This window comes from Epinephelus moara, chromosome 7, assembly GCF_006386435.1.
Source record: "Epinephelus moara isolate mb chromosome 7, YSFRI_EMoa_1.0, whole genome shotgun sequence".
NCBI classification, from domain to species: Eukaryota; Metazoa; Chordata; class Actinopteri; order Perciformes; family Serranidae; genus Epinephelus; species Epinephelus moara.
Window position 1 is genome coordinate 21,787,692 of NC_065512.1, and position 12,271 is coordinate 21,799,962.

General features: G+C 39.8%; 1 protein-coding gene across 1 annotated transcript in view; it reads right to left on the reverse strand.

Moving 5' to 3' along the window:
• The window catches only part of slc4a10b (solute carrier family 4 member 10b), a 35,533-nt gene that overhangs the window by 8,192 nt on the left and 15,070 nt on the right, over positions 1-12,271 (reverse strand). Inside the window, exons 9-18 of the mRNA XM_050048737.1 lie at positions 9,176-9,264; positions 5,871-6,028; positions 5,634-5,721; positions 3,097-3,243; positions 2,888-2,991; positions 1,766-1,940; positions 1,451-1,584; positions 922-1,167; positions 676-781; positions 126-287 (exon numbers count right to left, since the gene is read on the reverse strand). Coding sequence (XP_049904694.1) covers positions 126-287; positions 676-781; positions 922-1,167; positions 1,451-1,584; positions 1,766-1,940; positions 2,888-2,991; positions 3,097-3,243; positions 5,634-5,721; positions 5,871-6,028; positions 9,176-9,264 — 1,409 coding nt within the window. The remainder of the gene's footprint in view (positions 1-125; positions 288-675; positions 782-921; positions 1,168-1,450; positions 1,585-1,765; positions 1,941-2,887; positions 2,992-3,096; positions 3,244-5,633; positions 5,722-5,870; positions 6,029-9,175; positions 9,265-12,271) is intronic.

A 12,271-nucleotide genomic window follows, 5' to 3' on the forward strand; every position in this document is an offset into this window, starting at 1 on the left:
ATGCAGTATCTACATTTGGCCACTAGAGTGTACCACTGCACTTTGCAGCTGCATTAGTTTTGTCTCCATCTATGCTTGGATCACAATGCAGTCTCATGTAATAACAATGTATGAAGAATAAGTACCTTTGTGGGAAAATAATTGCTGAACTTGAACTCCTTGAGGAAAGCAGACATGAAGACGGTGGAAAAAAAGAGAATGACACACCAGAAGAGGACATCAGGGACGTAGGGTCCCTCGGGGCCACAGGCGCTGCCCACAAACTCCCCACGCTTCTCAATACAGTCCTGGAACAACAGGTAAGAGTTATTCATACTCACCATATGATTGGCAATACACCAGAGTCAGACGGTTTCCACGAATGAGCATCCATGTCCACAAAAAACTTAACCGTGTACAAAAAATGTGCTTTTATAGTGATTTGCAATGAGTAATCCAATATAATCCAGCCCACATGCCCTTAATCTCCTCTGTTCAGCTTCCTCCATCTGGGAGAGCATGCCACTTTAAGGTGGAAAACCTAAATCCACAGTTTTCTTTTCAGTTTATCTTTGTGCAACTCAATAATGCCTGCTGTGGTGTGTGCGTATACACCCTCCATGAGTGACAGATTTGTTTGTCTCTAATGCTTTCTTTTATTTTTTGCTACGATTTTAAAGTCAGCGCAGGTAGTACCTTAACCTCCAGTGCTTCCCAGTAGATTTCTGAGGCAGTGACGTTGGTGAGCTCCCAATACTTCAGGGTGCCATTGGTGGGGTCAGAAGGCTCAACGCATGAACATCTGTGGAGGCACATGAACATCTGGGTGACTCAATAATCCCTCATCTGTCAGGGATTTACAGTACCTCCAAGAAATGCACTTAGTAATTACACTTTTTTCACTTCCAACAGGATACTGTGTGAGAATAAGTGTCCACCTACGAGTACATGGTGAGTTTTTCCAGGTTGCTGTTCTTGTTAAAGGGATAGTGCACTCCCAGGTGGATGAGTTTCTCCAAGGCCTCGTAGATGAAAATGATGCAGATGAGGGAGGCGAAGGCTTCCTCCGTAAAGCGTGTGATGTAACAGACGAGGGAACTTGCGTCGGTAGCCACCAGCATGATACAGAGGACAGCTGTCCACAAACCAATACAGGTTCTCAGAGACAGGTAGGACAAGCCATACTCCCTATGTGGAGAATAACGGGGAAAAATCAGTGTGAGACGGATCAAGCTACATTGTATATTGATTATTTACTATTTATAATGTAGTGAATTGGAGGAAGTCATTAGTGCAGTGAGATTAAATGGCCTTTTGTCCATACAATCAGAACATTTAATGGTCTATAGGGAGGACAGATGTTTCATTGATGTCCGTAGAAGTTACCCAACAGCAAGCTGATAAACATCAGACAATGCAATTACACAGTTATGCAATGTATAACGCACAGTCACATGCAAAGAAAACATACTTGCAGAATTTGAACAATATCTTTTCAAACACGAGCACCGGCCCCGTGCTGCCCAGAATGGTGAGGGGCTGCCCTGCAAACAGGGAGTAGGCTATTCCAGTCAGTGAGGCTCCGAACAGCGACTCAATCGCACTCTGGGGGAATGGGACCGGACAGAAAGATTAATGATGGATAGTTACCTTCAAAATCTTAACCATACTGAACCACAACTGTCATCTGGTTTAATGTACTGAAAGGCTAGTACAGTGCACAGCAGTGTACAGCGAGTCTTGGCAGAACACTGTGAACATTTAGAGGAAAGGTCACGTGATTTACTATGCGTCCTTCTGTTGCCTCGCCCAGTAGTCCTCCAAAGGTGATGACAGGGGACATGCAGGCACAGTAGAGGAAGAGGAAGGAGGCCACACACTGTAAGCTAAAAGCATCAGTGTAGTCAGACAGGTAGTGCGGTGCCTTGCGCTTGATGTCTAGAATGAGACCACCAAACCACCTGGAAATGTAAAAGGGAAATGTCACTTGCGTAACTTCTTCACATGTGGTTTTTTTGTTTTCAAAAGCATAACAGATACTCCTTTTTTAAAAGTGGAGTATAAATGAGTTTTTATTTTGCTTTATTCTTTAAAAAAAGTACTAAAACTATTATTTTTCTTCTTCCTTTAGTTGCACCCCTCGTCTGCCTTCTTCCCGGTGTTCAACTCTTGAGTGTGGCCTGGTGTGATAGGCCCCTAACGATAGAAAAATCTAGCTGTGAATAGACCTCTCCAGGCAGGATGTTTCTATGGAAACCACTTTATAGCTACAACTACAGACCAAGTTTACCCAGAAATAGCCAAGCAGCATGACAGTGTACATTTTGTAAACTGATATTGACTTCATTTTAGTCTCAGTACATTTTGCACAGATTATACTAAGTATAATATATGCTGTCAAATTAACCCAGGAGCAATGTAATGTTGTATTGTACAAATAATATTGTAATTTATTTGCATTATTTATTGTCCTAAGTCAGCATAAGCATACTTTCTATTAGATACATATTAAACATCATCACCTCTAGGCACTGAAAATATTCTTTAATAACTCACTGGAAGAAGCACGTATATGAAATTCCATACCATAATTAATTGCACTCCAGGCTCCCTCTAAGTTCATTTCTATATGTTGCAAAACATATTAAAATAAATGCAGTGTTGTGTGAAGCTCTGGAGGCAGACGAGTCTGATTGTAAATAGATTCTCTGCAACAAAGTAGTGAGCATAGTGAGTGGGCTGCGTGCTGGACTGCTTGAGGAAGAGGAGCGCTGCATATTCAGTTTAGTATGAGGCACTTATTTATTTATTTAATAAAATGTTTCTTCAACTCTGTGTTAAAAAACTTCACACTATTCTACTGCTCGAAATTCACTCTTAACAAAAGCACTGCCTGTTCTTTCCCAACCTTCCAGTACGCTGCAGCTCTGGACCCCCATGGCCACCCTGCTCCTCCTCTTCATCTCCTTCAACTAATCCGTTTGGTAAAATGTTACTTTTCTTCCTCTTCTCCTGTTAAACAAACAAGTTCTTTGTCATGTACAAAATCTTAAGAGTCATGTGAAATCTTAAAGAGAAGAAAAGAGGGCATCAGGCATCAGACAAATTCCTACTAACTTGAGAGGGCACATTTTTTGGTGGCTCTATCCGTATGGATGGGTCCCACTCTCCTGGAGGCAGGACTGTCACTTGATCGAGGAATTCATCGATTCCAGCGATCAGATCATTGCGGTCTTTTGCTTTATAGGCAACATCATGGAAAACCTGGAAACACAGGAATAGGGAAGGCTCATTAAAAAAATACTCATCTTCCAAAATGATAATTTGTACATCAGTGAACTCGTAAACCTAACTTTGTTTTCTCCCACGTCTCCTTGGTGAACAAAGAATCCAAAAAGTGGAGAAAATCCTTGATGAATTGAAGTGATAGGAGACGTGTTTAACAACAGCAAAACATCTGTTTGCAGACTCTCACACAACTCATGCACTATAATCCAAGTCTCATTTATCCAGTCGTATGCTCAGTGCCTCCCAGACAGACAGCCCTTTCCGACTCGGAACTGACTTGAAGTTGAAACTTACCTATGCTCCTTTCAAAGCCAGACTTTATTGATGCTGACAGTGACACTGACATTTTACCTGGCTGAACACAGGAGCTGCTGGTTCTACCGCTGCTTCCATCAGTAAGTTTGTGTTGTTATGCGACTTTGCTGAATCTGAACTAACCCTTTAAAACACCAAAGTCACACAATGACACAAACCAACTGATGGAGGTAGTGGTAGACCAGCAGCTCTCATGTTCAGTGAGGTAAAATTACTGTTTTTGTCAATGAAGTCTGGCTTCGAGGAGAGCATAGACAAGTTTTACTTTTAGTTCAGGTCCCCGTCAGAAAGGGCTGTCTGTCTGGGAAGTGCTGAGTATACGACTGGATAAATGAGACTTGGATTATACAGTACATGTTGTGTGAGAGTCTGTAAAGTGATGTTGTGATATAGTGTTGCTGTTAAATGCATCATTTTTTGATTCTTTGTTCACCGGAGGCATGTGAGAAACACATCTTCTTCACAAATTCAGCATAACACAGGTTAATTAGTAGATATACAAATGATCATTTGGTGGGGTGAAGTATTTCTTTAAGGCTGTACTTCTGACTCAGACCTTAAGTGATTGCACATACAGTGCACATACAGTGCAGCATGTGCACTGTATGTGCAAGCCTCACCACTCCCACTGTATTTGGCATCCTTCATGATGCATACATATACATTACAGACTCATGAATATTGAAATGCAGGAATGCCTGCCAACCTTAACTGTAATTAAACAGACAGGCACGTTCACACTTATGTCTTAGGACTTGCTTAAAGAAACAGTGTGTAAGATTTAGGGGGATTGAGTGGCATCTCGCAGTGAGGACTGCAGACTGCAACCGGCTGAAACTTCACCTGGTTATAATTTTGTCAGTGTTCATTATTCAGTGGGTTTTAGTGGGAGCCAAATTATCCGCAGAGGTCTCCTCCTCGCCACAAGAAACGGACCAGGTGATATTTAACTGGCAAGAACATTGAATAAAGCAGTTTCATGTTGAAAAAAATCTTCTTTTTCCAACCTTCTTGTCGTAGAGGGGCTGCTAACTGAGGTGCAAATGGCCCTATCTAGAGCCAGCATTACATTGTCCAATTTGGGCTACTGTAGAAACATGGTGGTGCTACATGGCCATCTTCCTATACAGTTCTTATTTTCAGGTCACCATACTCTAAAGCAGTGGCTCCCAACTGGTGGGTCGCGGTTTAAAAGTGGGTCACGGGTCCATTCTGAATGGACCATAAGAGACTTGGAATCATTTCAAGTTTGTAAAAACACACTTTATTTCAAAGTACAGTGAATTTCTGGCACAGAGCTTTTATTTTAGAGTGCCATTTTCTGCTGTAGAGTGAAAGACTTACAGACAACTACTTGACAGAGACAGCGAACTAGCTTGGCTGCATGGCCAAACACAAGTATGATGCTGAATGGATTAAACTGCTTGGACCTTGAACTAAGGACAAAGGAGAAATCTGGACCCTGTGGCTGGACCAGTTGCGAACCACTGCTCTAAGGAAAAGATATTTATTACAATATATTCCATCTCTGCCAATACATCCCCCTGAATCCTACACACTGGACCTTTACCTAACCCCATATAAATATGCAGAAAACACCATACAAACATAGGACCTGCTCACTATGACACAACAGTGTTAATCACTGACTCACAACGCTCCCCTATAAAATATCGAGTTTCATCAAATCTACTCATTCCAATTCTCAGTGTATAACAAAGTTTGGATTTTGTCAAAGCCCATCTTTTCCTCCTCAGTGATGATGGATTGCAGCCTAAATCCCAGACAAAAAGGAGGACATGAGGTCTGACTAATCGCCAAAAGCATGTCATAAAAGCTCTGAGCTGTGTTTCATGCTGAGAAATGTTCCATCACTTCAGGAATTTGTTGAGTTCTGCTGGACTGTGAATTTATGCAAAGTGCCTGCAGAAAATCTGAGCATGACATCTGGTTGACATTCAAAACAATCCACACTCTTCAAAACATTAATGCATAAATAAACCGTGCAAGATGCTAACATGGTAATGAGGTGTTCTTCAGGGAATTCTTACCTCGTCTGTCATTAGCGTTGCAATGGACCTCCCGATCTCATGATACTGAGGCGCTCTACCCATGGGACCTAAGAGAATAAACAGAAACCTAAAGGCAGAGACAGATTTTGTTTAATACATTGTCAAATCAAATCTCAATCAGAATTATCTAACTGAGTATCAGCCAGGGTTCAGCTGGGCAAATAAAAGATATTTATAGCTTATGGAACTGGTTTAGTTGAATCAGCCTGCAGTGACCTTGTGGCGATTGGGACTTCAGCCAGCCCACTGAGTATGACCGCTGGTGAAAGGCGGACAAAAGCCACCACGGGCTTGTTCAGAAATTCCAGCTCTCCCACCAACACGTTACACGCCTCAGCCCCCGCCGGGATCTTCTTCATGAAATGAAGGTCTATCTGAAAGAGGAAACAAAGTACAGTGTTTAGTGCATCATATAAAAGGCCTTGACGCTCTTTCTGCTTTGCTTATTGTCTAAGCTGCTTTGACTGTGAGCATGCTTTGATACGTTAAAAAGACAATTCATGTTCGAAAGTGCATTCTATAAATAAGTCATTTTTGTTGCTGCCTCACATTAAGCTCTAAATAAAATGTTTAGACTGGATTCTAGTCTAAATATAGTCCAGCAGCTGTCCAGGCTTTGTTTATCATAGGACATGATATTTAAATAAGTCGCAGATGTGTTACAGGAGCAAAAAGATTACAAAAGATTATGAAATATGTATGTTAGTCTGAACTGGGATGGGGTATCTTTCATTCCCCACAAGAATGACCTCGACTATGAAACTGATCCTCCTACAGCAGCTATATCTGCTTTACACTCTTTAATGCAGTGGAACTGCATTGTACAGAAATTTTTTTGGAATATTAAAGGTGCTAATTTTTCAGCGATAATTATGTAGAGTTGACAAGTGGTGACTGAAGTGTTGTTTGTTCCATCATAGAGTTCATGTGGCTCTAGGGCGACCATCCAAAAGAATATCTGTGATGTATTAATGGGTCATGACTTCCATAAACACTGTTACTGTGCTGATTTTTTAAGTCTCGCAGTTAATACTCATTATTTTTGCTGTGCACATCAAGGAAATGATAATATGTGGAATAATATGCAGCTGCTGCAAAGGGGGGATTTTGATTGCAGCTGTGTTCATAAATAAGGTACCATGTGGATGTTTCTGTACATTCAATTCAGCTGTTCTAAAAATACACTCACATAAGCCGAGTGCATTTCATTAATGTTTAAATGAACAGGGAAAAGCATGAAAGAGTTATTAACAATGCTGACCTGGACAATAGGTTAAACTCCTTTACATTATGAAGGAGGGTTCAACATAGATTTTATCTTAGTCTTTGCTGTGTGTGGTTGTCATGTGGTTGTAATACTTAACATGGTTATAATCCTAATCCGTTACTAGGTGACCTTTCCATTAAGAATACGAAACACACAATTAAACAGCCTACTGCATATTTGTCAAATATGACGTCCCTTTAATTATAATTTGATTATTAGTTTTATTTAAGTTAACCCATATTTAACAAGGTAAGTCCCATTCAGATCAACAATCTCTTTAACAAGGGAGATCTGGCCAAGACAGCAGCATACAAAAGACTTACAGCCAAACAACCACACAATAAAAACAGAGAAGATACAGTAACATGTGGTAATAATAGAACACCTGTGCACAATGATAATGACCCAACCGACTCATTCATCCTTGTACTTATGAGAGTTTTAGAGTCAGGTAGAGAGCTTTCTTTCCCAGTTCAGTCTGTGCACCAGGAACAGACAGCTGAACTGCATCTTGAGATCTCAGACTACAGTCAGATCTCTGTTCAGTCAAAGTAGAAATGTACGAAGGGAGTTTACCCCAATGTCAGAATTTGAGATAGATTTGTCAAGCCATGTTTCTGATAAAACAATTACATCAGCATCAGTAGAAACAGCCCTGATTCAGATAAAATATAACTTCTTTTTTTTTAAGATTATTTTTTGGGCTTTTTTTGCCTTTAATTGACAGGACAGTATGAAATGGGGAGTGAGAGAGAGTGGGGGGGATGACATGCAGCAAAGGGTTGCAAGCCAGAATTGAACCTGTGACCGCTGCAGCGAGGCATCGCCTCTATACATGGGGCGCTGGCACTATCCACTACGCTACTGACGCCCCAGCTTTTTTTAAAATACTGTGCACATTTAGGTGAATAAAGCCCGACCCAGACCGTGCTTTAAAGTCAGCCAGTCTATCAATCTGGCTGCATTTTTTGGGACCCAGGTTTAGCTGCACATGACCTGATAATAGTAACAATGATAAAATTAAAAACCTTCTCTTGAAAATAGTCACAAAAGTCAGATGTAGAGTACTCAGAGCTCAAAAAGCTCTAATAAAATGAATCCCTTTTGACATTGATGCAAGATCCTTTACATAAGTAAAAGTATTAATACATATTAAATTCAAGTGAACTGCCAGCATTTATGATGACACGTAAGAAAAGTAGTTTATTTTTACTATATGCAAATTATATCAAAAATTTCAAAGGTACTGATTTTGCAGAAAAAATGCCCCAGTGACAATTATATATTATAATATGGTATTATTGTTATTGCTGATGCATTGATGTGCAGGCAGCACTTTATTGTTGCAGCTGTTAGAGGTGGAGCTTATTCTTATAACTTCATATATTTTCAGGTGTTTTAAGATGATCTGCATTGGTGGAGGAAGTACTCAGATGTTTTTCTTAAGTAAAACTAGTGATACCACACTGTAAAAATACTCTGTTACAAGCAAGGTACAAAAGCATTAGAATTAAAAAATACTTAAGGGTACAAAAAGTAAAGTAGACCTATTCATTATGCAGACTTGCCTATTTCAGAATAAAATATATCATATTATTGGATTATAATTATTAATAAATAATCTGTACATAACTTTAATGCTGCAGCTAAAGGTGTGATTGTGATATCTTTATACACTGCAGTGCTGGGTAGATTTATGTATGATACAAGTACTTTATTAGTGGGTTTATATTTTGGTATTAATAATTTGAAACTGTAAATTATCAGATAAAGGTAGTGGAGTAAAAAGTACAATATTTCCCTCTGAAATGTAGTTGATGTAGAAGTATAGAGCAGGAAGTACCTCAAAACTGTACTTCCTTTAAGCCTCTAATAATGTTTTGTTTTAACAAAAATAAATATTGCTGGTTTTGTGGGTTCATAAATGAGAATTTGATGCTTTTCTTTGTCATACATGTTAATAAACTGCATAGCTTTGGATTTTTGAACCGCTGGTCAGATAAAACACACCATTTGAAGATGTCATCTTGGGCTGTGGGAAATTACACAGAGCATTTTTCAGTTTTCTGACGTTTATTGATATTTATTTCTTGATCGAATAGTCAAGAAAATAATTGGCCAAGGTCAAGGTCAAGGTCAAGGTCAAGGTAATGGATTACGAAATGGAAATTAAGATAAATGTTCTGGTATTATGCAGATGACTGAGAAGCGCAGTACACTATGTATTACACTATGCACAGTGTGTGTTGTATACCTTGCTGAAGTCCACAGAACTGTTCTCTCTGCTGACGTCCCCTTTCCCGTCTGGACCCGCTAACTGAGACTGCGAGGCCATCATCTGACCTGGATAATCCAGACAGCAGAATTATGAATCACTTCCAAAAATGTGTGAACATTTCAGCACCCGATGATTCCAATACATACAATGAGACTGAGCGAGTATACAGAGAAACAGGCGTGAGTATCACCCACATAGATCAAAGAGGACAGCATTTACCGGTGCTACTGTGGATACAACCACAAAGATTTTCATTTCTGTTGTCTCAAAAAAACCCAGGCTCATTTTAACATGATTACTGCCAAGCTGCCTGACAGGTCTGGCCTAATTTCTGTATTCATTAAACAGCAGGGTCAAAAATTAACACTAATTATAGTGTTTAATACACTCACAAAGCATGGCGTGGAGCTTATCAGAGATTGCTGCTTTGAAATAAGCTCGAAAATGCCACACCAGTGAAATTAAATTACGAGAAAATGATTTAACAAACAGTTTGGTGTGTTCTGCGTAACTAATTTTGTCATGTGAAATTCTGGCAAACCTGGAGCTTATAAAACGTATTTGGCAAAGATATAGGCAAGTAATGCTTCCAGTTACAAGCCTGTCCTGGACTAAATTTAGCCCAGAATACAACCAAATAGTTCTTGTGCTGTGAAGATCAACAGCAAACAAATTATCATATTTATAGATCGTACTTTTGCACATTGTTTTTTAATCTTCTTTTAAACTCGACCACTTCAACCCAACAAAAACAATCTATTTTGAGTTGCCAGTATCAGCACGAACCATGAGAATATTTCCCTCTACAATATGTTTTTTTAAAGTATAAGCTGGTATAGGGACGAGGGCATACTGTGTAAACCAACACCTGCTGACTTCAGAGGGGCTGTGGCAGGTGGGTGGGCAGATGGTGGGTGGAGGATAGAATCAGGAATGAAGAGACGATGGAGCATAAGCAAGTTAAGACCATATGCATATAAGGCACATGCACATATTGCATATTCACAAAGTACCTACACTTAAAGGGACAGTTCACCCAAAAATCAAAAATACATATTTTTCCTCTTACCTGTAGTGCTTCTCATCAGTCTAGATTGTTTTGGTGTGAGTTGACTAGTGTTGGAGATATCAGCCGTAGCGATGTCTGCCTTCTCTTAAGTATAATGGAACTAGATGGCACTCAGCTTGTGGTGCTCATGGGGCCAAAAATACATTTGAAAAACTCAACAGTAATGTCTATTTACAGAAGTCATGACCCAGTTACTCAAGATAATCCACAGACCTTGAAGTGAGATGTTTCATGTAGGAACTATTTTCTTTCTACCAGCCGTCAACCTTATGACATTGCAGAAGGAAGCATGTATCTTACTAATGGATGAGAGTCTTGTGCTTTTTTGGGAGGCATTTGCCTTCAGTGCTTTCTGACAGAAAACCTTTTCTTGGTTAGGTTTAAGTAAAAGATCATGGTTTGGGCTAACGTGAACAGATTTCTGTCAGAAAGCCCTGAAGGCAAACTTTGCTCATGTGCAGCTCGTGCTTCTGACAGCACAAGATGTGACCATAAGCTGTAATGTTAGCTAGCTCAGTGGTGCCACGCATAAACAGTAATTTATATTATATATCAAGAAAGGTTTTTGTAAGATAGATATGTACTAATTACTATTACAAACATATACATGGGTTATTTTTGTGTGATAAAATTATAAGGTAATAACAATGGTATGGCACAGTGGTGCAGTGATTAGCATTGTTGCCTCACAGCAAGAGGGTTCATGGTTCGATCCCGTGTCAGCGTGGGTTTTCTCCACGTACTCCGGCTTCCTCCCACAGTCCAAAGACATGCAGGTTAATTGGTGACTCTAAATTGTCCGTGGGTGTGAATGTGAGTGTGAATGGTTGTCTGTCTCTATGTGTCAGCCCTGTGATAGTCTGGCGACCTATGCAGGGTGTACCTCACCTCTCACCTAATGTCAGCTGCGATAGGCTCCAGCCCCCACATGACCCTCAAGAGGATAAGCGAAAATAAATGGATGGTTTATACTTGTAAGCCTTGGATAAATGGTAATTTATATTTTATACCAAGAAAGGTGACCCCTAACAGGATAAGTTACAGAAAATGAATGAATGAATGAATGAATGAATGAATGAATGAATGAATGAATGAATGAACCATGGTATATTAAGAAAAGTCTTAGGTATAGGTTTATCTATATAAGGAAGCTGTCTGTTTCATTTCACTTAGTAACTTATGGAGAAGGGGTGGGATATAATAAGTTTATACTTCCTCCCACTCCTTTTTGAATGTGTTAATCAAATTAACTATACACTGACAATTCCTTATCATTATTTGTAAATGCAGTTTCTTTGTTTCTGTCTGTCTGCTTGTTTGTATGTTCAAGTCTTTTTTTTTTTTTTTTTTACATGTTTGAAATAAATATCAAATCAATTATCTTGAGTAACCAGGTCATGCCTCCTGCAAAGAGACATTGCTGTTGAGTTTTTTCAAATGTATTATTTTGGTGCTTTTAACACCACAAGCCAAGTGCCATCTAGTTCCATTATATTAGAGAGAAGGCAGACATCTCTACGGCTGATATCTCCAACTCTCGGCAACTCACACCAAAACAATCTAGACCTACCGACCACATTGGTTACAGAATCCAGGAAAGCAGTGGTTTCCAGCCTTTTTGACTTGGACCCCTTCTCACACTGTGCATATGCAAGCAGCAATCTCCGGGGCTGAAGGATGAAGCCAAAAGTGCCAAAAAAAACTGCAGTTCTCTGAATGGCCACTTGAGGCTAGCTCCAGAATTGAGTCAATCTCCATAGACCCCCATGTTAGAATGCCCAGTTTCATAGCAGAAATAAACATGTTTGCAGCCTGGCACAAAAAAATGGTTTTGGTGTCTAGAGCCAATTTCAACACTCATGACAGCTGTACAGACGATGAATTTTCATCTAACTCACCTGTTCACATTTTACTAAGGTGTAAAGTCACGCATAATTTGGGTACGCACTTTGGGTGGCTGGCAGTCTGCCAACGGTGATTTCAGTTTCTCTGTCAGATTTACC